The sequence below is a fragment of the Helianthus annuus genome, chromosome 13 (assembly GCF_002127325.2).
Source record: "Helianthus annuus cultivar XRQ/B chromosome 13, HanXRQr2.0-SUNRISE, whole genome shotgun sequence".
NCBI lineage: Eukaryota > Viridiplantae > Streptophyta > Magnoliopsida > Asterales > Asteraceae > Helianthus > Helianthus annuus.
Window position 1 is genome coordinate 114,269,907 of NC_035445.2, and position 22,755 is coordinate 114,292,661.

The window sequence follows — 22,755 nt, forward strand, 5'->3', positions numbered from 1 at the left end:
TCAATAACATAATGAAATCTGTAGTTTCACTTCAAGTTTGAATTAAAAAGTCAAAACTGTTTCTTTACCAGCACTAGGAGTGTTAATAAAGTATTTATCCAGATCTAACCTGCAACACACAACTTCTAGTTGACCTCAAAAGTCAAATCTATTTATTTGTCAACATTGACTAACCTAATCGTCATTTCATATCAACTTAACCTCTAACGTTAGTCAGCATTACAAACCAAACACATAATAATAGTCATTTCACATCAACTTAACATCTAACCTCATTCACCGTTACAAGCGAAACACATAATAGTCATTTCACATCAACTTAACATCTAACCTTAGTCAGCATTACAAACCAAACACATAACAGTCATTTCACATCAACTTAACATCTAATGTCAGTCAGCGATACAAACCAAACACGCTAAACTTCCGTAACAAATTACCCTTTATAATCACAATTAATTAATAATGAGCTTAAATTACACCATTAAGAAAGAGTTTGACTTGCAGCCTCCAATGAGGAACAACACTTTCACTTGCAAACTCTTCCTCAAAACCTGCAAATTTGTCCAAAACTGAACCAATATTTTGACCTAATTGTTGAATCAAACACTCCAGAGATCTATCTTAAGTTAAGAAAACATGATGCGAGAACAAGATGATTACGTACACGAAGAACAGACTCCAATGCTGCAGCTCTCAGATTTCAATCACAAATCAATAGACCTAACAGTCGAACGTAAACTTCTTCCGCAAGTTTCCACAACCGATGATCATAAAATCACAGTAAGAACAGGTAGATCTCATCTGAGTGTTCAACACTTCATTTGCGTGTTTTCTGATTGAATTGAAATGATGTGAATCGAACATCTGAAACAGGTACGCTGTGGAGTTCAGTTGCGCACATAATAACCGCTGTGATCGGATCTGGAGTGCTTTCGCTCGCGTGGAGCGTGTCAAAGTTAGGTTGGATCGGAGGACCTGTTGCGTTGTTGTTTTTTGCGGTTGTGACGTATGTTTCGTCGTCGTTGTTGTCTGATTGTTATCGGTCTCCGGATCCGGTGAATGGAGTGAGGAATCGGAGTTTTGCAGATGCGGTTAGAGTGATTTTAGGTAATCGTTTGTTTGTTCGGTTTGAAGTTTTGGTATGCATTCATTGTTCATGTTCTAGTGTGGATATCGTGTTGGTTTGCTTTTAGGTTTTGCTGTTTAGAGGGTGTTTGGCATCTAGTGGTGATAGTGGTTAGGCCTTTGTTGCACTTAAAGTGGCAATTTCTTAGATTTTTGTATTAAAACTACTATTTAGAAATAGCAGTAAATATATATAGAAAATAAGATTACACTTAAATGTTTTAGTTATGATAATTATATATATAACTAGTCTAATATTTCGGTAAGCTGATGATGAGTATGACATTAAGCTTGGAAAGTAGAGATTTTCAAGGTCTTTTTGTGTTTCACTAGTCAGCGGCAAGTGACGGCTTATGGTAAAAAAAAAAAAAAAGATTATGTTGGGTTTTTTGTTTTCTGGCCACGTCCAATGGCGCGAGTGGCCACGCGATGATTTTCTAGCATTATGATCGTCTTTTGAATATGAACCGTATGGTGCCCATGCATGGCATAAACCATAAAGGGTAAAGCCGTGGGACTAGGTCCAAGGCGCTTAAAAAGCGAGAGTCCGAGATAAGCAAGGCGCATAGCATAAACAAACCATTTTTTAGGGTTTTAGACATGTTTAGGGTTGTCACAAGCCTTTTTTTAAGTTTCATATTTGCAGAGTTTTGCCAGAGTTTTCAAAATTTGGCTGAAGGTCGACGGAGCGCATGCATGGCAGCAAGGCATTTTCCCTGCGACTCACCTCACACGAGGACCTAGGCGCGCACCCGAAGGGCTTTTGACAACATAGGTACCATGGTTGCTGTGAGAAACGGCTAGGGTTTTGGAGAGCAAGCTGTTCTTGCTTGGGTTTCAAACAGCTGTTGTGAGCCGCCTGTAGATGAGACGTGCATGTTGTGGCAGCTAGGGTTTCAGAGAGCATATTGGTTCTGCTACTAAACCTTTGTGTGAGAATGTTGTTTCTACTAGGTTTTCCAGCGGTTCTGAGCGGCATGGGATGCGGCTAGAGTTTCCAACGGCTATTCTGAGCATTTGGCGTGAGCAGAGGCAGATTGTATACAACACCTAGATTTAGTACACGCAGCGTCTCATTAGGTGAGACGCATCTGTGGTGGCAGCTAGGATTGGCTCTAAGGTTTAATTATATATATTGTCTAAGGTTGGCTATATATGGTATTTCCAGCTCATTTTGTATGGCATAAATGCATAATCACTTTTAAGATACACAATGCCAAACACCCCTTCAACTGCTAACCTGGCACCTAATATGACATTAGTCAAATGAATACCAACATGACTTGCAGGAGAAAAACAAGCATTGTTATGCGGCATACTTCAGTTTGTGAACTTCTATGGGACCGGTGTCGCGTATGTTGTTACAACCGCAACCTGTATGAGGTAATGCTTCTTATAAATTCATATTTGACTCTAAGATATTACAATGACCATAAACTGGAATTGCTTATGTGGATATCAGTGCAATTCAAAGATCAAACTGTTACCATAACCAAGGGCACGAGGCTCCTTGCGAGTACGAAGGCAATCTTTACATGTTTCTGTTTGGAGTTGTGCAAATTGTTATGTCACAGATACCCGATTTTCATAGCATGATGTGGATATCCATTGTTGCTGCCATCATGTCGTTTTGTTACTCATCCATAGGTTTTGGACTTGGTATAGCCAAAGTAATTGGTAGGTATGCGTCAAATAGTTCAAAGTCAAATCATTGAGTTCCATATAAACAGTTTCTGATAAAGTTAGATTTCGGTGAATATGTAACCACAGAGAATGGTAAGATAGAAGGGGGCGTCTATGGAGCATCAGCCGTAACCGCACCCGCGAAACTATGGTTAACTTTTCAAGCGATCGGTGACGTGGCATTCGCATATCCATATTCACTAGTTTTTCTTGAAATACAGGTTAGTAAATAGTAATATAAGTGTGAACATACTGACCAGAATAGTAAATACTGATATATGAAAGAATTATTGTTTTTGCTTTGTTTAAGGATACTTTGAAGTCAACCCCACCAGAAAACAAGGTTATGAGAAAGGCGTCGCTTATCGCGATTCTAGTCACAACCTTCTTCTACCTTGGGTGTGGGTGTTTTGGGTATGCGGCTTTTGGGGACAATACGCCAGGAAACCTGTTGACAGGATTCGGGTTTTACGAGCCTTACTGGCTCATTGACTTCGCTAATGCTTGCATCATTCTACATCTAATTGGAGGATACCAAGTAAATACTCAAAAACTTCATTCTTTCTGACTTTTATGGTCAAACCTTGATTTTTGTTAGTTTTGACGAGTGGTGCAAACGAGCCGAGCCCGATTAAATTATGAGAGCTCGAGCTCGACTCGTTTATTATCTATTAGTTAATATGTTAAATAAAAATAATATAAACAATAGACTTGCGAGCTCGATAAGTGAAACTCGGATTCGTTTATTAAGCAAGCTTATTTTCAGGTCTAAGCTCGGCTCATAAACAATTTTAAATAAACTCGGCTCGGCTCGGCTCGGCTCATTTATTAAACAACTTTAAATAAGAGGTAAATGTTATTAAATATTAATAAAACTAATATTACATTAAGGCTCGATAAGACCTCACTAGCTTCACATGCCAGGCTTGAGTTCAGGCTCGATAAATAAAGCTTTGTTTTAGGCTCAAGCTCGGCTCAGGCTTTTCTCGAGCAGCTCGAGAGCCGCTTGGCTCGTCTGCACCCACTAGTTTTGACCTCAAAAGTTTAAACCTTTCTAATTCTTTTTCATTTTTTGGTCTTACAAGCTGTTCAGTCAGCCGGTATATGCGTATGCAGAGAGGTGGGTAACCGAGAAATTCCCAGACAGTATACTTTTGAAAAATACTGATCGATTAAAGCTGCCACTCTTGCCAGATTTTGAGTTAAACTTATTCAGGCTATGTTTCAGAACATCATACGTCGTGTCAACGACTGGAATCGCGTTGGTGTTCCCGTATTTTAACGAAATATTGGGTCTGTTAGGGGCTCTAAACCTATGGCCATTAGCAATATATTTTCCTGTAGAAATGTACATTGTGCAAAGAAAGGTGGAAACTTGGAGCCGAAAATGGGTTGTTTTACAAATATTCAGCAGTTTTCTAATGGTGGTTTCGGTGGCGGCGTTAATGGGGTCAGTTGCAGGGCTCATTGAAGCAAAGACAAGCTAATGAACCAATACTTTCAAGATAGAACGAAACGCAGAACACTAATTTATAGGTAAATTAAAATGTAATTAAGCATGGCTTATTCAATATTTCATATGCCACTAAGAAAAATGGATATGTTTTAAGAGAGTATTACAATTTATACGAGACTAGTTATCCTATATGTTCCTCATTCTTAGATCAGGCGAAATACGATGATGAAGATGATGTATCGGCCAACACCTGCAAGAATGAATCATGATTTTTTTTAAATAAATTCACAATTTTCTAATTGTTTTGTTATAAATGTAAAGTGCATTATAATCTTGCCTCGAGCTGTTCTTCAGTGAATGAATCTTTTTGAACACTCCAAGTATCTGCATGGGTTCGACGGAACTCTGCAACTGCTTTTGTAACAGTGGATTTAACAGGTGACGGCTCACCGACAAAACGGGCCAATAAGGTCGCATGCTCAGGCAACCAGCTAAAAAATAAACATATTAAGTCCCTTTTTGATATAGGCATAATAAATGACGAATTATGAAAAAAAAAAAAAAAACAAAATCAGTTATGTACCTTGGCATATCATACGGAACGGACAGCACACAAGCAGCCAGAGCAAGAACGCGACCGTGTATGGAAGCCACAGAAGAATTACCGCTTGAGCTTCTGTAATTTACAATAAAAGTTAAAACACACACACATATTACTTACTGAAGCTTTTTCTTAAGAAATAAAGAATAAAAATGGTCAAACAAGTAGTGAGACCTTCGTTTTCGTCTCGTTTGAAGCTTCGTAGCTTCAGTATAAGCTCTTTCACGGAAATCCTTTGATAATTCTCCATCATCACCTTTCATTAAGCCAGCTAATACAGCTGCTGCATGCTCCCTTACCTGTACCAAAACTCATATTTAAATAATATCTATCACTTTGGACCCAATACCTTAAAATGGGTCAAATTTGATTGTATTCAATCTCCAATGGGTTAAACGGGTAAAAAAATTACAACCCAGTTAAATAGAAAAGAAAACAAGTCAGAAGTCGACCAAAGTATAATTTCTGTTGATGGAAGAACATTTCATGTTCCCTATAGTGTCACAGTCTGGATCTTTGATAGTTTAGTTACCTTTCTCGGGTAAATTTCCCACTAAAAAAATACGATTTAAACGATACAGTTTCGTAATCTTTTATCTAGGGGTGTAAACCAGATGAGCCGTATCATGTGCTACTCGAGATTGGAGCTCATTTCATAAACGAGCTTGATTAGACTTGCAAACCAAACTCAAGCGTTGCCGGGCTCAGTTCGGCTTGGTGTGTTTACATCCCTACTTTTATCTAATACACTATTCACACAACTCAAAAGAATTTAAACGCGTTGCATTAACACAACCCAAACTGTTTAAAGAAAAATACCTTTTCTGGTAACCCGAACCGCCCATTTTGCCACTTCTATCCAACCAACCATAGTCAGAGAAAGCTGATATATAAAAAACGAAAAAAAAAACTTGCCTCGACTTGGTTATCTGTAAGTAGCTTCTCAACTGCTTTCCAGATTTTCTGTTTCTCGTCATCGGAGAGAATGAAAGTGTGCCTGCGAAAATTGAGAATTCAGAAAGACGGTTCAAGAGCCACATCAATAATTTGAAAAAAATGAAGTATGTAGAACTGTAGTGCATTGTTATGAATTATGAAAAAAAAAAATATTAGATCACTGTAAAAACCGCATACCGGTACATAAAGCTCCTTAGAAAAGTCAAAGTTGCAGATCTGGTCCGCCAGTTAGGATCTTCCGCTAACGGCAGAAGAATCGATACCGCCTTTCTAAGATGATCATTTGTGAATATTCTCCACTTCAACAGCTCAAAAGCTGCCTTTGCTAATACTGATAAATCTTTATTCGATGTTTCCTTCACAATAACAAATAAATCATAAATATATATTTCGCTCCTCAAGAGACAGTCTTTATTACTAGATAGATATATAAACATACACACCTGTAACGAGATCACAGGGTAAAGAAACCCCACAAGAACATCCAATAGGAATGCAGATCTCCCAGACTTCATTAACGAGATAACAAAATGGAATAACTACACATAACCGAGACCAGTTATTAATCCATTTATAAAAATAATAGTCCAAAACAATAAAATATACAAACACAAATCCATTATTAAGTACCGTTTCCATCCATTGAACATCGTCTGGTGAGTTACTATCTGACCCCGAGAGTGTGTTTGTATCTGCTAAATTGTCCAAAGGATTTGCATTCTGAATTGCTACCACGAGTTCAGACGCTTTGTTTACTAAAAGCTGATCCCAACTATCAGCATGCTTTTCAATTATAGTATGTTTCGCGTTCTCGGTTGAATAATCTTTATTGACGGATGCATGCAATCGAATATTTGAGCATAATACAGAAAGTGCGGTAGCAATTGCTTCCCTAACCTGTTGATATATATATCAACTTTGGTCAAATTTCTGTTTAAAATAACCAACTATTTTTAGGCAAGTAAAAATAATTTGAAGTTTCATAGGTCGAAACAGGTTTCCAAGTGCCATGTCAGAAAAAGTCAACATGGTCAAAGTTACCAAAAAGTCAGCGACCACGTCATCATTTTAGATTTTAGGTCAACCGGTTTCCAAGTGTCAATTTAGAAAAAGTCAACATGATCAAAGTTACCAAAAAGTCAGCAACCACATCATAAATTTAGATTTTAGGTCAACCGGTTTCCAAGTGTCAAATCAGAAAAGGTAACATGGTCAAACTTACCAAAAAAGTTAGCGACCGCATCATCATTTTAGACTTTAGGTCAACAGATTTACAAGCGTCAAGTCAGAAAAAGTCAACATGGTCAAAGTTACAAAAAAGTCAGTAACCACATCATTTTAGATTTTAGGTCAGCTGTCTCCAAGTGTCAAGTCGGAAAAAGTCAACATGGTCAAACTTACCAAAAAGTCAGCGACCACATCATCATTTTAAATTTTGGGTCAACCAGTTTCCAAGCATCAAGTCAGAAAAGGTCAACATGGGGTCAAAGTTACCAAAAAGTCAGCGACCACATCATCATTTTAAATTTTGGGTCAACCGGTTTCCAAGCGTCAAGTCAGAAAAGGTCAACATGGGGTCAAAGTTACCAAAAAGTCAGCGACCATGTCATCATTTTAACCGGATAACCATGTCATATGCCCTAAATCGAAATTTTTAGAAAATCAGCCTTAACACGAAGTTTTTTAAAACTTTGATGGTGAAAATTTTTAACCTAATTTGGTTACCTTTTTACGCAATTAATCCAACTGAAAAGGGATCGTGAAGTTGAAAAACATTATTATTAACGGCTAAACTCACATGGGCAGCAGGATGGCTCATGTTATCCAGCAATTCCCGCAACAGACTATAATGAAGCTGAACTTCCGATAAAGGCATTCTCGAGGGCGAGATCTCGATCAAAGCAGCAGAAAGAAACGAGTAGCGTTTGGAAACAACCGTCGTAGTTACCATTAGCGGCAACGGTTCAACCAAACAATCCAAAATCCGTTGCCTTAAAAGCGGTACTTTGGTTCCATATTTACCCTTACCCGTAACCGCATACCGTATACACGCAGCCCACTCGGGAACCGATTCAACCGATGGCGTAAGAAGGATATTCCGCAATTGGGCCATCATCCAGCTGTCCCATGCTTCTACAAGCCCAATAACATCTGCATGCAACAAGCCCGCGAAAGCCTCAGCGGCAACACACTGTTTGGATCTCTCTTTAGCATTTACAAACTCGTTTAACGCAGTCTTTAGCGACAGTAAAACGGGAACACCACATTCTTGAACCAAACGCTTGAATATACGCGCAAAACTTGAATAAAAAGTATCGGTGCCAAATAAAGAAATCCATGTAGGTGTACGGGGCCATGAAGATGAAAAATCGAAGAAGAAACGGGTGATTTGTTTATCTGCTAAACTTTGAAATGACGAATTACCAATACTGCCCCTGGAAGACGAGTTTTCGGTGTCGCTAATGATATGAACATTAGCGAGGCTGTCAAATGTGTCGCTAAAGAACCCTTGTTCTTGAAATATATTACTTAAAGTGCCTTCGAGTGACGATTTAGTTTTTTCTTGTAAATTCACTGATGACACTTTATAAGGTGACTCTTTTAGCAACATATTTAGAGCAGAGATTGCTAGTATTCTTGTTTGTGGAAGTTGACTTTTCAAATTTGTTAAGAAATGACCAGCGGTTTCACTAAGAATCTTTGATGACAAATCAGGCTCATTTCTCGATGATGTTGCAAGCAACAGTAGGATCCTGTTGGCCATCAAGTTATACCTACATGAAACAATTAAACAAATTCAGTACAACTTATATCGAGAAGGAAAAAAAACGTACATACATATATGTGTGTGTGTGTGTGTGTGTGTGGAGATGATGAAAAATCAAGTTATACCTCCAATGCAAGTTACTTGACTCAAAACTCATTGAACCTATCTCCGAAACCAAAGCTGCAAAGTCCGACCCAGAATGGTCGTCTGATTTCTGGAAAATGTTTCTAGAGACCCCCGCAAAATAGATGTTGTATTTAACAAAGAGCTGTTGATGTTGACAAATAATTGGTACAAAGTTAGCATTTACAACACACACACATATATAGGGTTAGGGTAAAATGAAAACTTCCTTGAGTTGTGAGAACTTCGAGAACTCGGAAAAAAAAAAGGCTTTTTCAGAATTTTTTTTTACTAAAATCCTAAAAAATCAACTTTTCCAAAAAAAAAAAAAAAAAAAAAAAACCAATAGTATGTGTTGATTTACACTAGCGTAAAAAACCTTTACAGTGGTGTAAATGCTGTTGTCAGCAACTTTTTTATAGTGTGGTGTAAATGATGTAAAACACTGCTTGGCATTTTTTTACAGGTGTGTTTGTAACATGTTCATCTACGTTTGTGCAAAAAATGGTGGCAAAACTCGCATGGGAAGTAGGAGTTCTCGAAGTTCTCACAACTCAAGGAAGTTCCTTCTTGATCTCTATAGATAAAAGAGAAAACTCCCTTGAGTTGTGAGAACATAGAGAATCTGACTTCCCGAGCTTCGCCCCCATTTTTTGCACACACATAGATTAAAATGTTACAATAACAGCTGTAAAAAAAATTTTGAAGCGGCGTTTTCAGCCTTTTTACGCTGCTGTAAAAAGTTGCTGACATCAGCATTTGAAAAGCTGGTTTTTTTTTTTTGAAAAACTGATTTTTGGTAAAAAGAAAATTTGAAAAAACCTTTTGTAAGGCCGAGTGCTCTATGTTCTCACAACTCGTAAGAGTTTTCATTTTACACTAACCTTGTATACATGTATATATATGCCATCAAATCATCTCTGGACATAATCATATACCTCGTTGATAGCTTTCTGGGATTTCAATGATTCATGCTGAGAACTGAAAGCAAAAAAAAAAAAAAAAAAGGAAAAAAAGAGAGAATGTCAAACGAGTACCAAATTTAACAATCATATACATAACTTAAGTAATAGCATATACACGTGCCTCAAAAGAATTCCAAGAAGGAAAGATGAGAGAAATTTTGGTTCCTGTATTTAAATGAAATCATGTAAGAAAGAAAAAATGTTGGATAAAAGTTTAACTCCTTGAAATATTCTTAAACTAATATACCGAAATGAGATGCTTGAGAACGGTTTGACTTCCAAGAACAGCACAAGAACCTAAAACCGTATATTCCGGTGAGCTCGGGCTTCTCAGATTCTCCGTTAGCGTAAGCACGCATTTTGCAATTAAACATGGCCAACGTTTGATCAGTTTCGCAAGCGATCTTCCAGCAAGCCTGTATAAGACCAATATATAAATAAATAAACAAACCATTACACCAAGTGAAAAAAAATATGTGCGCGCACACACACATATATTCATGCGTTTTGGGTATGTAGAAAAGAACTCACATGCGAACGGTATCATAACTATGCACACATAGGTTAAGAAGATCGTTGAATAAAACATCCAAATTTTCTGAAGGAGACACGTTTTTACTTGTACGATACAAATTATAAGATGATTGTGATGCTCTCCATGTATTGTGCATGTATGCATTGTCAATGAGTGCCCACCTTGGCCTGAGACAAAAAAAGAAAAAAAGAAAATCAAAGTAAGAAAATAAAGAACTTTATCATTCAAAGGAATGTACGTATATAAGAAGCTTTACCTTTTCTTTCCTTTAGAGTTAGACGGCACAATAAAGTTAACAGGAGGTTCTATAATGGCAACAGATTTTAAATTCCAAGCATGCCTATGGTTATTCCACTCTTCATATTCACCACTTCCTGTACAGCGAATTGGTCAAGAAACAAGTACTCAAAAAATTACTTGATGAAAAGTAGATGTCGCAATAATGAGTGGGTGAGGTATCAGTCAAGATTTGTAAATTTTTAACGGGTCAAATGGGGCTGCTCACTATTGTAAGAATCGCTAGGCGCTAGTCAGCCAGTGGGGTACTGACTAGCGATTAATCGGATTGGGATTTTATATGTAATTTTCAGTTTTATATGTATATACACACATTTTTATATGTAATTTTTAAGTAGACATGGTTTAACACCTTCTTCGACGCATGTTTTCAAGTAGATAGGATTAATTGCCGGAATTTACAGGTTTTGGGTGGAATCTGGCCGAAATTTACAGGTTTTGGCCAGAATCGCTAGACTGTCACCGATTTTTTTGGCCGATTAAGACCAGATTTGACCACTGTTGACCGTCTAGAGATTAATTGTCCAATTAGATGAAAATTACTCGGTGAACCTCCGACTAGTGATTAATCAGAGGCTAGGCGGGACTTTTAAAACCATGGTTGGGTTGACTCGACAAAAAACGCTTAATAACTAATATGTCAAATATGAGCAGAGAAACTATAATATTTCAATGATAAAACTAAATATTGAAAACACTTTGGGTGACTTTAGACCTGTTTTAACCGTTTCTCCATTTTTTTAACTTTTCTTTCAACTCTTATCCGTTTGACCGTTGGAGATACAACACAACCCGAATCAAACCATTCATAAGTAAATGAGTCAAAAGTATCACTTCTACTAAAAACTATATTGTTGTGGTGTACATTACCATAGTTCCCCAAAGCCTCCATAATGCGAATGAGTAGTAACAAGAGTATGCTGTCATCCGACTTTTTCTCAAGCAAGTATCTATAATCCGTGCGAACATATAGTTACGAGAGGGGGAAAAATAATAAAAATAAACACTATAAATGATAAATGGAGGAAATAATTATTTACTTTGAGGCTATATGGATGACATTGGCAGCTTTTTCACGCAATCCAGTTCTACCAACGGTTGACCCCGTTGCTCCCGCAATTAAAAATGGTGGTTTTTCAACTTTCCCATTTTTAAAAGACGGTATAAAATCAGGCAGACATGACAAAACACCTTGTAGTGAAGAGTCTATGCGTAAAAGAGTAACTTTCAAGTGATCCTTTTCATTTCCTGTGCAACGTAACAAATGGGAATCCAAAAAGTTTGAATTTTTCGATACAAGTTATTATAACTTTTTTTTTTTAAATTTACCTGGATCAGAGTGAATATTATCTTGACATATTTTCAGAAGCTCGTCTAAAGCCGATTCCAGATGCAGGTTTAAGAGTTCATTAGCAAATTGAATTTCTTCATCGTTAGGGATATGCCATGTGGGTCCCGTACGCACTTCATCGTTTGAAAAATCTTTATTACTAATCCATTCCTCCAGTGGGGTCAATGACGAATGGTGTGAAACAGACCTGTGAAGTCAAAACAAATACAAATTAATTCAAATCCTTGTTATTGACACAATCGCATCGAATAGAAATTGATTCACTATCTATATCTATACTATGTAGGAAAAGAGAACAATGAGGGACACGTGTCATTCATTGGAGCCATCTACTTTTTTGTTTTCCGGCCTCTCTCTCCTACTTAATTATAGATACTTATTTTTTTACTTAAAGATAGTTAAATATCATTAACCAAATGAATTTAATATGAAATTAGTAATTAACATTTAAAAATAAACATATATTTTTTACTTAAAAGCTTCACCAAATTCAAAATTATGTTAGCTAAAATGTCAAAAAAACGAAGAATAATGATTATAATTGTTTTTATGACTTATGAGTGATCTCTAAAAAAATTCAAATATTTAATGTGGCTGGATAGTAAGAATGTTAAAAATACAATATGTTAAATAATAAAAAAAGTTAGGTGGTATTAAGAAATCAAAGTTAATACCCCAGTTTGTTAAGAATCATATGTTTACTTTGCTATTTCTAGTATTAGGGAGGGGGTATTTGTAACTTTCTCTCTTATAAATAAGTAGGGAATAGTTATTAGTGAAGGAGGAGAGTTTGTTATTCGGTTAGGGCTCCATTGTGGAGAGGCACCCTTGTGGAGAAGGGCTTAGCCCGGGATCACTTCGGTGATTGTTTATCTTCAATTTGTATTTCAATTCAATCTATCACAATTATCATATATCGATTCTTATCAAAGTTGAAAGAAATAACGTTTTAAAAATTAAATTAGCAAAATTTATAAGTGTCACGTCAATTTTTTAAATACATATCTTTACAATTGTATATGTTAAGAAATTACATTATATTTTATTCTATTAGTATAATACACAGATTTATTCAACCATGCAATGCATATGCCACGTAATGTATACGTTTTTTTTTCAAAACATAACTTTTTAAAACTAATTATATAACATTACATTTGTCAATAGCAAAACCCCCACAAGAAACTTACTTGTACTGATCAACTGGATAATAGAGAACAAGACTTCCAAGTAGAGACCGCAGAAGTTTATCACCAGCTTGGTTAACCTGTCAAATAACCAACTTCGTAAAAAAATGAAAATCTTTAATCCCAAGAACCGTAAATTCAAATAATAATTTAAAACCTTCCAAGATGGAGATTCAAAGGCAGAATGTATGGCCTCCTTGAATTGATCCTTGTAACGAAGAAGTGAATGACCACCGTAAGTGACTGCACCTGACAACACCTTCAACTGGTAATCAACCGATGTTTCTAGGGCCGGAGAAAGTGTGGATCTTGCCTAAAGATATTTAATATAGATATTAATACTAAGCTAAGATGAATGCCAAACACACGACAAATCATAGTTGTCAATAGCGGCTATAGCACGCTACGTAGCGTATAGGTCACATGTCGCTACATAGCATATAGCATTAAATAGCGACATTTTTATTTATTTTTTATTTTTTTTCTCATCCCCACTGCTCGATACCTCAGGCTTGGTCTTATAACATGTATTATTCTGTATTTTTCTGTATTTACCTCATCTCCACTGCTTGATAACATGTATTTTTTTGTTTGTCTACTTATCGCTAAACACGAAATAGCAGGCGCTATTTTGTCGTCGTCGCTACGTAGCATATTGGTAGCTTGTCGCTATTGACAAACTATGCGACAAATTATTGAAAGAATCACAAAAGAAAAACCTTATTCAAAGATTTGCTGGTGAAATTTCCACTTCCCCCAAAACCCGTGAGCGGACTTCCTTTCAAAGCTGATATAACAGAAGATAAAAGCGGTTCAACAAGTTGACTAACAGCCGATTCTGGATTTGAGTGAACGCAAGCACAACATAGCAGTCCGACTTCTGCAATAGCTCCGGGTAGAATATTTGTTTTCACAAACTTGGAAACTTTTTTAATAGCCTATTAAGTATAAACGAAAGAACTTATTGCCACTTGGATGAATAGATTGAAATAACGGAACAAAAGTAATCCTAGTTCTGATAAGCAAAGATTATACTTGGTTGTACAGGGATCTTGAAAGTCTTCCGAATAATATTTCCAACATGCCGTAATACTTAGGGCTATTCTCAATGAGGAATGTCCCGGATGTTGCAGGTGAGCGAGCATCTTCATTTCTGCAGCACATTGTCATGTTCTTTAATGAATTACCAAAAGATAGGGTGTGAATATTTGACACAACCCAGAAACACGACACAAACCTAACACGAAATTCACGGGTTTGGCTTTTAGTTTAAACGGGTTTGGGTCAATTTCAGGTTGAACCCCGTGAACCCATTTAGCTAAACGGGTCGGGTTGGCAGGTTTACCCGTTTAACATCATCATCATCATCATCATACTCAGTAAATCCCACCAATAGCAAAGCAAAGGTAGGGTCTGAGGAGGGTAAGATGTAGACATCTTACCGTTTAACCCATTTATCTTATATGATATTTTTTTACAATATGTTTTATGTCATAAATTAAATTAAGTGTGTATTTTATGCCATAATTATAACCTAAAGAGAGAAATTGACATAGATTTATAATTTACATGTCATCATCATCATACTCAGTAAATCCCACCAATAGCAAAGCTAAGGTAGGGTCTCAGGAGGGTAAGATGTAGACAGCCTTACCTCTATCCCGTAGGAATAGAGAGGCTGCTTCCAGTGAGACCCCCGGCTAGATGGTAGTTTTGTATCAGGAATTGGACATAAGGCACATAACACTCGGCAGTTTAGACAAAGGCCAATTAGTGCATGTCTTCCCTCGTCTTTCGGCTATCAATGCCACCACATGATGCATGATTAACCATCCCCCTCTTTTAACATTATTTTCACGAAATTAGTAAAATAACGTTAAAATTAGTGCACTTTCACTTTTGCGCCCCGAGCGTCCACACATGTATACATTATAATTTAAATGTGATTGTATTATATACATTTATGTTTTTTAGTAAAATTTTTAATTTTAATATACTAATTTGTGGAATAATTTAAATATAATTGTATTATATACATTCATGTTTTTTAGTAATTTTTAAAATTTTAATATACTAATTTGTGGAAAAAAAAAATAAAAAATTAAATATTCGGATTGAAAGGGTTGTGTACGGGTCAACCCGCGAATCTTCGGGTCATGTTCAGGTTCGTATGTATGACATGATTTTCGGTTTCGGGTTCGGGTCGAACCCACCAACCCGCGAACACGATCCGTTTAGCACCCTTACCAAAAAGTAAACTTGGAGCAAAAAGTCAAAGTTTCAAACTAGAGGGGGTAAACATGCAATGAAGCTAAAATAGGGTACTCACAAAACACTACTTGATTCCAAGTGTTGTAACAAAGAAAAAAGGCGGCATAGGAACTCATCGAGCCAATCTGAGAGCCGCTCGGCAGGCATGAACGACAAATTATCGCCATCATCATCCAACGTCGTCATCTGAAATTGGCATTTCAGTTAAATGATATATATATATATATATGCATGTACCTATATATATTTATATATAGGATTAGGTTCAAGAGTGAACACTAGTGTATTTGCGAACTGAACGAACTAATCCTGGCCATACACGTGTGTAAATCAATGGCAAGGATTTGATGTTGAAATTCTAGCCATACACACGTGTAAATCAATGACCAGGATTTGTTCACTCGGTTCGCAAATACACTAGTGTTCACTCTAGAACCCCACCCTATATATATATATATAGAGAGAGAGAGAGAGAAAGTGTATCGTACATTTTGCCTTGACGTACGAAGCGTACGCAATGACAAATTCGCATGTTATAACAAAGGTCGCATGTTGTAAAAATTTGAAGATCGCATGTTCAAAAGAAAAAAAAAACAAATCGCATGTTTATTAAAAAAAACAATTTTGCATGTTAATAAAAAAATCGCATGTTGGTTCAAAAAACCAAACTCGCATGTTTATAAAAAAAAACAATTTCGCATGTTAATAAAAAAATCGCATGTTGGTTCAAAAAACCAAACTCGCATGTTATAAAGTTTTTTTCGCATTTTGATACTGAATCTCGTAAGCTTCGTACGTTAAGGCATTTTGTACAATAACCGGCCTGCATTAATACTTGTACTTACGTTGGAAAATATGGAGACGATGAGTTGCATAGTTGCTATGGTTTTGGGTGGATCATTAGCATCTATCCCAAGCAATGCATTGCTCAAAGATATCATCAAAAGATCACGAAACATATCCCCTTCATTAACATCATCGGTTTCCATTGATGAAGCAGATAATGACTTAAAAAATAATGATCGCCCGCAAAACGCTACTGATGTTACAGCTGTCTTCAGTTGATGTGTTGCTGTCATCTAACCAGATAAAACAAACAAGAGTGAGTAAAATATCTATCACACAACCAACAAATACAGAAACACCTAAGGTTAGTGCTGGCAATTACAACATGTTTTACATTTATAGTTAAGAGTAAAGTAAACGGATTGTCCCTGTGGTTTACCAAAATTTTGGATTTGGTCCCTAGCTTTTCAAAAGTACATGGATGGTCCCTGTGGTTTGCACTTTGTAACGCATTTAGTCCCTAGCCAACAAATCTAAAGGTTTTAGCATGTCCAAGTTAGGGACTAAATCCGTTACAAAGTGTAAACCATGAGGACCATCTGTGTGCTTTTGGAAAGCTCGGGACCAAATCCAAAATTTGGGTAAACCACAAGGACCATCCGTGTAATTTATTCTATAGTTAATTAGGGTTGTTTTATCTCAAATGGGTCACATGCGTAAACAACCAAACATTAGAAACTTAGATAAAAATCAAAAGAGGTCAAACGGGCGACCCATTTAGACCTGTCACCCAAACCTGCGCATTTATGCCACGTCTACATATGAAAACTTGTAATTTCACTAACCGTTTCTGACGCCATATGGAAACGAGCCACCAAAAAGGGGAGAACCAACGAGGGCTCCACATAAGACAAAATTGAAGTTGCTGCTGCAACTGTTTCAGAAAGGTTTTCATATTTGCTGTACTGACCACGATCGATTAACTTCAAGACAGTCCTCACAAAAGATTCCCTTTCTTGTTGTCGTAAACAGAATTCGATCGGTCCATTGCTATCCGGGTTCCTGAATAAACGAATTATTACATAAGAAAAAGAAAAAAATAATGGCAAAAGGCGGACGAAAATTCTTACTCTTTCTCTCGTTGCAAACGTTTTCTAAATGTATAAACCAAGTGAAACAAAAATCGCTCTAGCGAGTATGTCCAACGACCACCATTTGAAGGATGGTAATATCTGCAATAAAATACAAACATTAAAATCTATAAACTATAATCACACAATTAATGGAAAATACGAAAATACGAAATCTAGAAAACAAACTGTTCTAAGAGGTTGACTAATTTGTCAAAGTGTTGTTGAGCCAAGCTACCGGGCTTTAACAAGTAAACCTACACGTAATAGAGAAATGAATATGTTTAAGAACCAAATATGAATTAAAAAAAAACACATTTCTATTACTTGCGTATTGATCTTACAATCGATTTTGCAACGGCTTTAGCTGGAGTTTGTGATGGAAACAAAGATCTTGTACTTCCCGGGACATCAATAGAAAAAGGGTACGCTCCACCCCCGTTGGCCACAGGCACCTGCACAAGTACCATTATATCGTCACTATCTTTCATTTAACTAGTGGGTTCCCACCCGTGTTCCGCAGCGGGTTCGAAACATAGATAAAAATAAGCAAACCGCGAGAGTTAAAGTTGTATGATGTTTTAGTTAAGGGGCTAAACATGTCATTATTATAGTTGAGGGGCTAAACATGTCATTATTAAAGTTGAGGGGCTAAAGTTGTTTTAGTTAAGGGGCTAAACATGTCTTATTAAAGTCGAGGGGCTAAACATGTCTTATTAAAGCTGAGGGGCTAAAGTTGTTTATTGTTAAACTTGAGGAGCCAAAGTTGTTTGATGTAGTTAAGGGGCTAATCATGTCATTATTGAAGTTGAGGGGCTAAAATTGTTTATTATAAAAGTTGAGGGGCTAAAGTTGGTTAATGCCAAAGTTGGTTGCTGTGACAAAATAGCATATTTTATAGTATATAATAATAATAGTAAACGGAAAATGCCAAACCATATTTGTTGAAAGTACCTCAAACATGTTTAGAAATCGACTGAATATTTCAGGTAAAAGATCCTCCCAGTTCATGAATTTGTAACTCTTAATAACCCGGGCCATAACAGCTGCCCATTGGCTGTTCCAGAACTGGCAATTTGGTATAGAATCCCATTGAAAAATACACGCGTCGATCCACTCACTTTCATAACAAAAAAAGGTGATTCACTTGCTTCAATAATTAATAAAGAAAATAATAGAATAATAGCATAAACATATATAAAAGTATAAATTACCGTGAATAGAAGTCCTGGTTATCGGCATTTGCAGGAAGGAAGAGTCTCACAAAACCGGAACCTTCAAAAGCCGAGTTATGCCATGGATTTTCAAGTAGAGATCTGAAACTCAATTTCATTTAAATCATTTAAATTCAAAATTGTTTAACAAATATCATGGTTGTAAGAATTGCTAGGCGCTAGTCAGTCGGTGGGGTACCGACTAGCAATTAATCGGGATTAGTCTTTATTAGACAGATATTATATACATTTAGAAATACAAGGATACAAAGTGTAAATAGTAGAACTATACATAGATGACATATCTTAACAATTGATATACAATAATACAACAACTCCTACGTTTATTTGTTAATTGTCGTGAATCGTGATTAATCGGATTGGGAATTTTATATGTGATTTTTAGTTTTATACACATATATACACATTTTTATATTTAATTTTTAAGTAGACGGATTTTAACCCCTTCTCTACCCATTTTTAGTATACAAGATTGATCAGCGGAATTTACAAGTTTCGGCTGGAATCTGACCGGAATCACCTATTTCTGGTCGACTAGAGCTGGTTTCCGTCCGACTAGCGATTTATTCGTCGATTACCTAAAAATTAATCAGTGGCCGACTGACTAGCAATTAATCGCCGATTAATCCCGATTTTTCCAACACTAACAAATATAGTGTTATTTAGATTATTTTAAGTTAGCATTTATAAGATTCAGAATCTTACCTAAACTCAGACCATATCTCATGGGCAGAACCTGGCGGGAAAAATCTTCTACAGGAACGAACGAGTGAGGTGACGGTTTCAAAATGTCTTTGCCGTATCCTCCATCCCTCTGGTCCTGTATTTCTGTACAATTACATGACAAAAATAATCTATATAAAACAATTTATCCACATCAACAACCGATAGATTTGTTACATTTTGATTCATACAATTAAAGTGCGTTTAAATCATAAGATGCATCACAGTAGTTACCTTGTGAAGTGTGTTTGAACCAAAGTGTCATAGAAAGGGCGCCAGTCAACTTTCAAAGTCAACTTTTTGCGAAAATTCTTCAGCAAGTTCACAAGAACATTTCCCCATCTCACCTAACCATATACAAGGGGATCCCAAATTCAGTATAATATAGTGGAACATACATATTTATGTTGACACAAAACTGTAAGGACCTGTGCATAAAGCTTGTCTTGTGATGCAGTAAACACTTGCAGCCCGAATTCCACAAGGTCGGTAACGTCTTCTAGTGATACGTCACTTTTCGCCTTTATGAACCTGCATGATTGATCATTGTATAAGTTGTTGTATTTTACTTGCAGCCATAGTCCCTGAATACCCCCTCATATACCCCTGGTATCTTGGTTTTAAAAAGTGAGAGGCGCACAAAAGCAAGGAGGTCTAAAACCGAAGCGCAAAAGCGGGGGGCTTTTCGTACCCGAGGCGCAAAGTGATTGTATACTTTTTTATATATATCCGATAGGTTTTTAGCATCTTTTATCCAAATTATAGCTATAAATAAGGTTTATCTATGATTTTACCCATAATTACAAGCTAAAAAACCTATTGTACATCAGTTTGATGCTTAAAAACAGCATAAAAATACCCTATGTACCTGAGGCGCGCTCCTCAAGCCTGAAAAACCTCTAAAATATGTGCTTTTTGGGGGCGGCTACCTAAGGCGCCAAGGCTTGCGCCTTGTGTCTAGGCGCGCTTTTTAAAACCCAACCTGGCATACGGGTGTATTTCTCGAATACCCCCTGGTATACCGACATATACCCCTGGCATAAGGGTGTATAGCCCTGGTATATGCGCATACAGTTTTTGAATACCGTTGATATACGGGCGTATACCCCTCGTATACAAGAGTAAAGCCCTAGTACAGGCGCATATAGTTATTTAATACCCCTGGTATACGAGATTACGAGCTTAAGGCAGACGTGTATACAGTTCTTAAATACCCCTGGTACACAGGAGGCTATACCAGAGTACAGGGGCGGACCTAGTGTAGTCCGAGGCGTAGCCCGGGCTACGGCTCAACTTTTATCCGGTAGTGTAAATTTTTTTTTTTTTTCGATTTTTATACTAAGTACACCCCTCAACAACAACTAGGACACCCCTCAAAAAAATTTTACAAACTGAAATTAAGCCCAAAAAATACTGATTATATTGGCCCAAATAACCATGGAAGGAAAACAAAGAAGAAAGATGAAGTTGGTAAACTTTCTTTGTTAGCGTTGAAGTGAAATAAAAAAAGTTGCAGGTTTTGATACAAGAAAGAAAGGTTTTCTTGAGGAGTACATCTTGGGAAGATAAGTTTGAAAGTCAAAAGTTAATTTAATTTACCTTTCAATTCCAAAAAATACATTTTAATTCTTTCTTTAAAGAAACAATTTAATATAACCTGATAGGTGGGGTGGGGATGGACTATTAAGGGATTTGTGTTGTATATAAATATTGAGAAGCAGTTCCATTATATTCAACAATTAGTATGCCTTGTAGCGAAATTCGGTTTACAATCTTCTTGCTCCAACGCACAGTCTTCATTCTTTGCGTAATCGATCGGCCCCTTACGTAAAAATTAAAAATAAATCTAGCCCGGTCTAAAACCTAAAAACTTATTGTCAATATTGATTCATAAAACATAGCTCAAATGTGAAATGCTCAATATGGATTCATTAACCTAAATACTAATAACATTAAAAAAACTAGTTTATAAAATTTAATTCTTTAAGGCCTAAGTGTCTTTTTTTGGCTCGACCAGGGCACTTGATTTTCAAGATTGGTCCTGCCCCGTAATATAGGTAAAAAAAATTCTCCATTCTATAAATTATATAAACACACGGTAAAAAAATTGGGATACCCCTGAATATTTCTTCTGGTTCCGCCACTGCCAGAGTACATACAGTTCTTAATTACCCTAGTACACACGCGCATACAGTTGTTGAATACCCCTGATATACGGGCGTATACCCTTGGTATATATGCCATGATGTAGTAAAACTGTTTGATAAAGAACAACTTTTCTCGAAATTTGAACCTTTTACATAACTTCAAAAAACATAGCAAAATTTCAAGGAACCAATAATCAATTTCCACAAACAAACAAGTAAAAAATCAAAAGTTCCAGTAAAATAAAATGAAGTACAAACATGCGATGATCGTACTTACTCACACAAAAATGCACATAAACAGCTTGTTTATGACACCAAATTAAGACTATAAAAAACAATTAGAACTAACTACTCACAAGTCAATAACTGAAATCCATTCGAGTGTAGAGTACACAGACTCCGGATCATCCTCAACATACGATTCTTTAACGGAAGATACAACTCCGGCGAACGATTGTTTCTCTTCCTTGGTGGCGTCAGCGACCGGAGGAGGAAGCCAGGCGTTATAGATATGCATTTCTACCTGTATAATTTGTTGGTTTGGGTGTATATTGATGAGGTTTATATAGCGGGAATGAGTGATATTTTCTTTCTTTCTTTCTGGGCAAGACAAAGACTTGAATTTAGAGCGAATGAGTGTGGGTCGGTATGGTGACCGGCAACCCAAGTCGCCGGTGAAGCTGATGCACCCACACTACTATCTTGTGAAACAAGAATCGAATAATTCAGTTGTATGTTTTGTTTTATTTCAAGTATTATTTTACTTATTTTTATTTGTATGGTGTGACTATGTTCGTGTGCGTGTGCCAGTAGGGGATATTGATTTTTTTCTGGTGGAGATAGGACTTCACCAAGGGTTGACGTTGAGTCCGTTTCTCTCTGCAGTTGTTCTGGATGAGTTGTCAAAATCGGAGCTAATTCCGTGATGCATGCTTTTTGCAGATGATAATGTGTTGGTTACGAAGACTAAACAGCGCCTGAATGAGAGGTTTGAAGAGTGGCGAGCTGCTTTAAAGGGCAGATGTTTAAGAATTAGTCGCACAAAGACTGAGTACCTTCACTGTGATTTTAGTGGGACATTACTCATATCACCATTGATGGTCAAGCGATGCCACATGTTACCAGGTTTAAATATTTAGGATTGTTTGTACAAAATGATGGGGAGATAGATAGTGACATTACCCATCGTATCCAAGCTGGCTGGTGTAGGTGGAGAGCAACCGCTCGAGTATTGTGTGACAGGAGGGTCCCAACTAAACTAAAGGAAAACTTTTATAGGGTTGCAGTTAGACATGCTATGTTATATGGAACAGATTGTTGGGGTATTAAAAAGACGCAAACGCACAAGATGGAGGTGGTAGAAATGAGGATGTTACGGTGGATGTGTGGGCACACAATGCTACAACGTATAAG

The 22,755-nt window shown here is 36.7% G+C and overlaps 2 protein-coding genes and 1 long non-coding RNA gene across 3 annotated transcripts; 1 reads left to right on the forward strand and 2 right to left on the reverse strand.

Annotated features, from left to right (window-relative positions):
• Positions 1-247: 247 nt before the first annotated feature.
• Positions 248-1,495, reverse strand: LOC110899079. The gene is made up of 2 exons (XR_002569909.2): positions 668-1,495; positions 248-554 (listed from the first exon to the last, which is right to left on the reverse strand). It is a non-coding gene; the product is annotated as an uncharacterized LOC110899079 (long non-coding RNA).
• Positions 504-4,437, forward strand: LOC110899078 (probable amino acid permease 7). Its single transcript, XM_022145952.1, has 7 exons — positions 504-793; positions 877-1,110; positions 2,418-2,511; positions 2,591-2,805; positions 2,899-3,032; positions 3,122-3,349; positions 3,897-4,437. Exons 1-7 carry the CDS (start codon positions 640-642, stop codon positions 4,296-4,298), a joined length of 1,461 nt encoding a protein of 486 aa, XP_022001644.1. The 5' UTR covers positions 504-639; the 3' UTR covers positions 4,299-4,437.
• Positions 4,341-22,032, reverse strand: LOC110899076 (proteasome activator subunit 4). The gene is made up of 34 exons (XM_022145950.2): positions 21,699-22,032; positions 19,624-19,726; positions 19,430-19,542; positions 19,178-19,300; positions 18,452-18,553; positions 18,192-18,357; positions 17,582-17,692; positions 17,427-17,494; positions 17,238-17,339; positions 16,953-17,169; positions 16,167-16,400; positions 15,380-15,507; positions 14,086-14,203; positions 13,770-13,988; positions 13,208-13,363; positions 13,054-13,130; positions 11,842-12,050; positions 11,553-11,760; positions 11,383-11,462; positions 10,472-10,589; positions 10,212-10,382; positions 9,928-10,096; positions 9,802-9,845; positions 9,654-9,696; positions 8,718-8,860; positions 7,624-8,599; positions 6,456-6,722; positions 6,269-6,364; positions 6,003-6,181; positions 5,784-5,865; positions 5,043-5,167; positions 4,851-4,943; positions 4,605-4,758; positions 4,341-4,517 (listed from the first exon to the last, which is right to left on the reverse strand). The coding sequence occupies exons 1-34, from the start codon at positions 21,857-21,859 to the stop codon at positions 4,476-4,478; spliced, it is 5,397 nt and encodes a 1,798-aa protein (XP_022001642.1). The 5' UTR covers positions 21,860-22,032; the 3' UTR covers positions 4,341-4,475.
• Between the last annotated feature and the right edge of the window lie 723 nt (positions 22,033-22,755).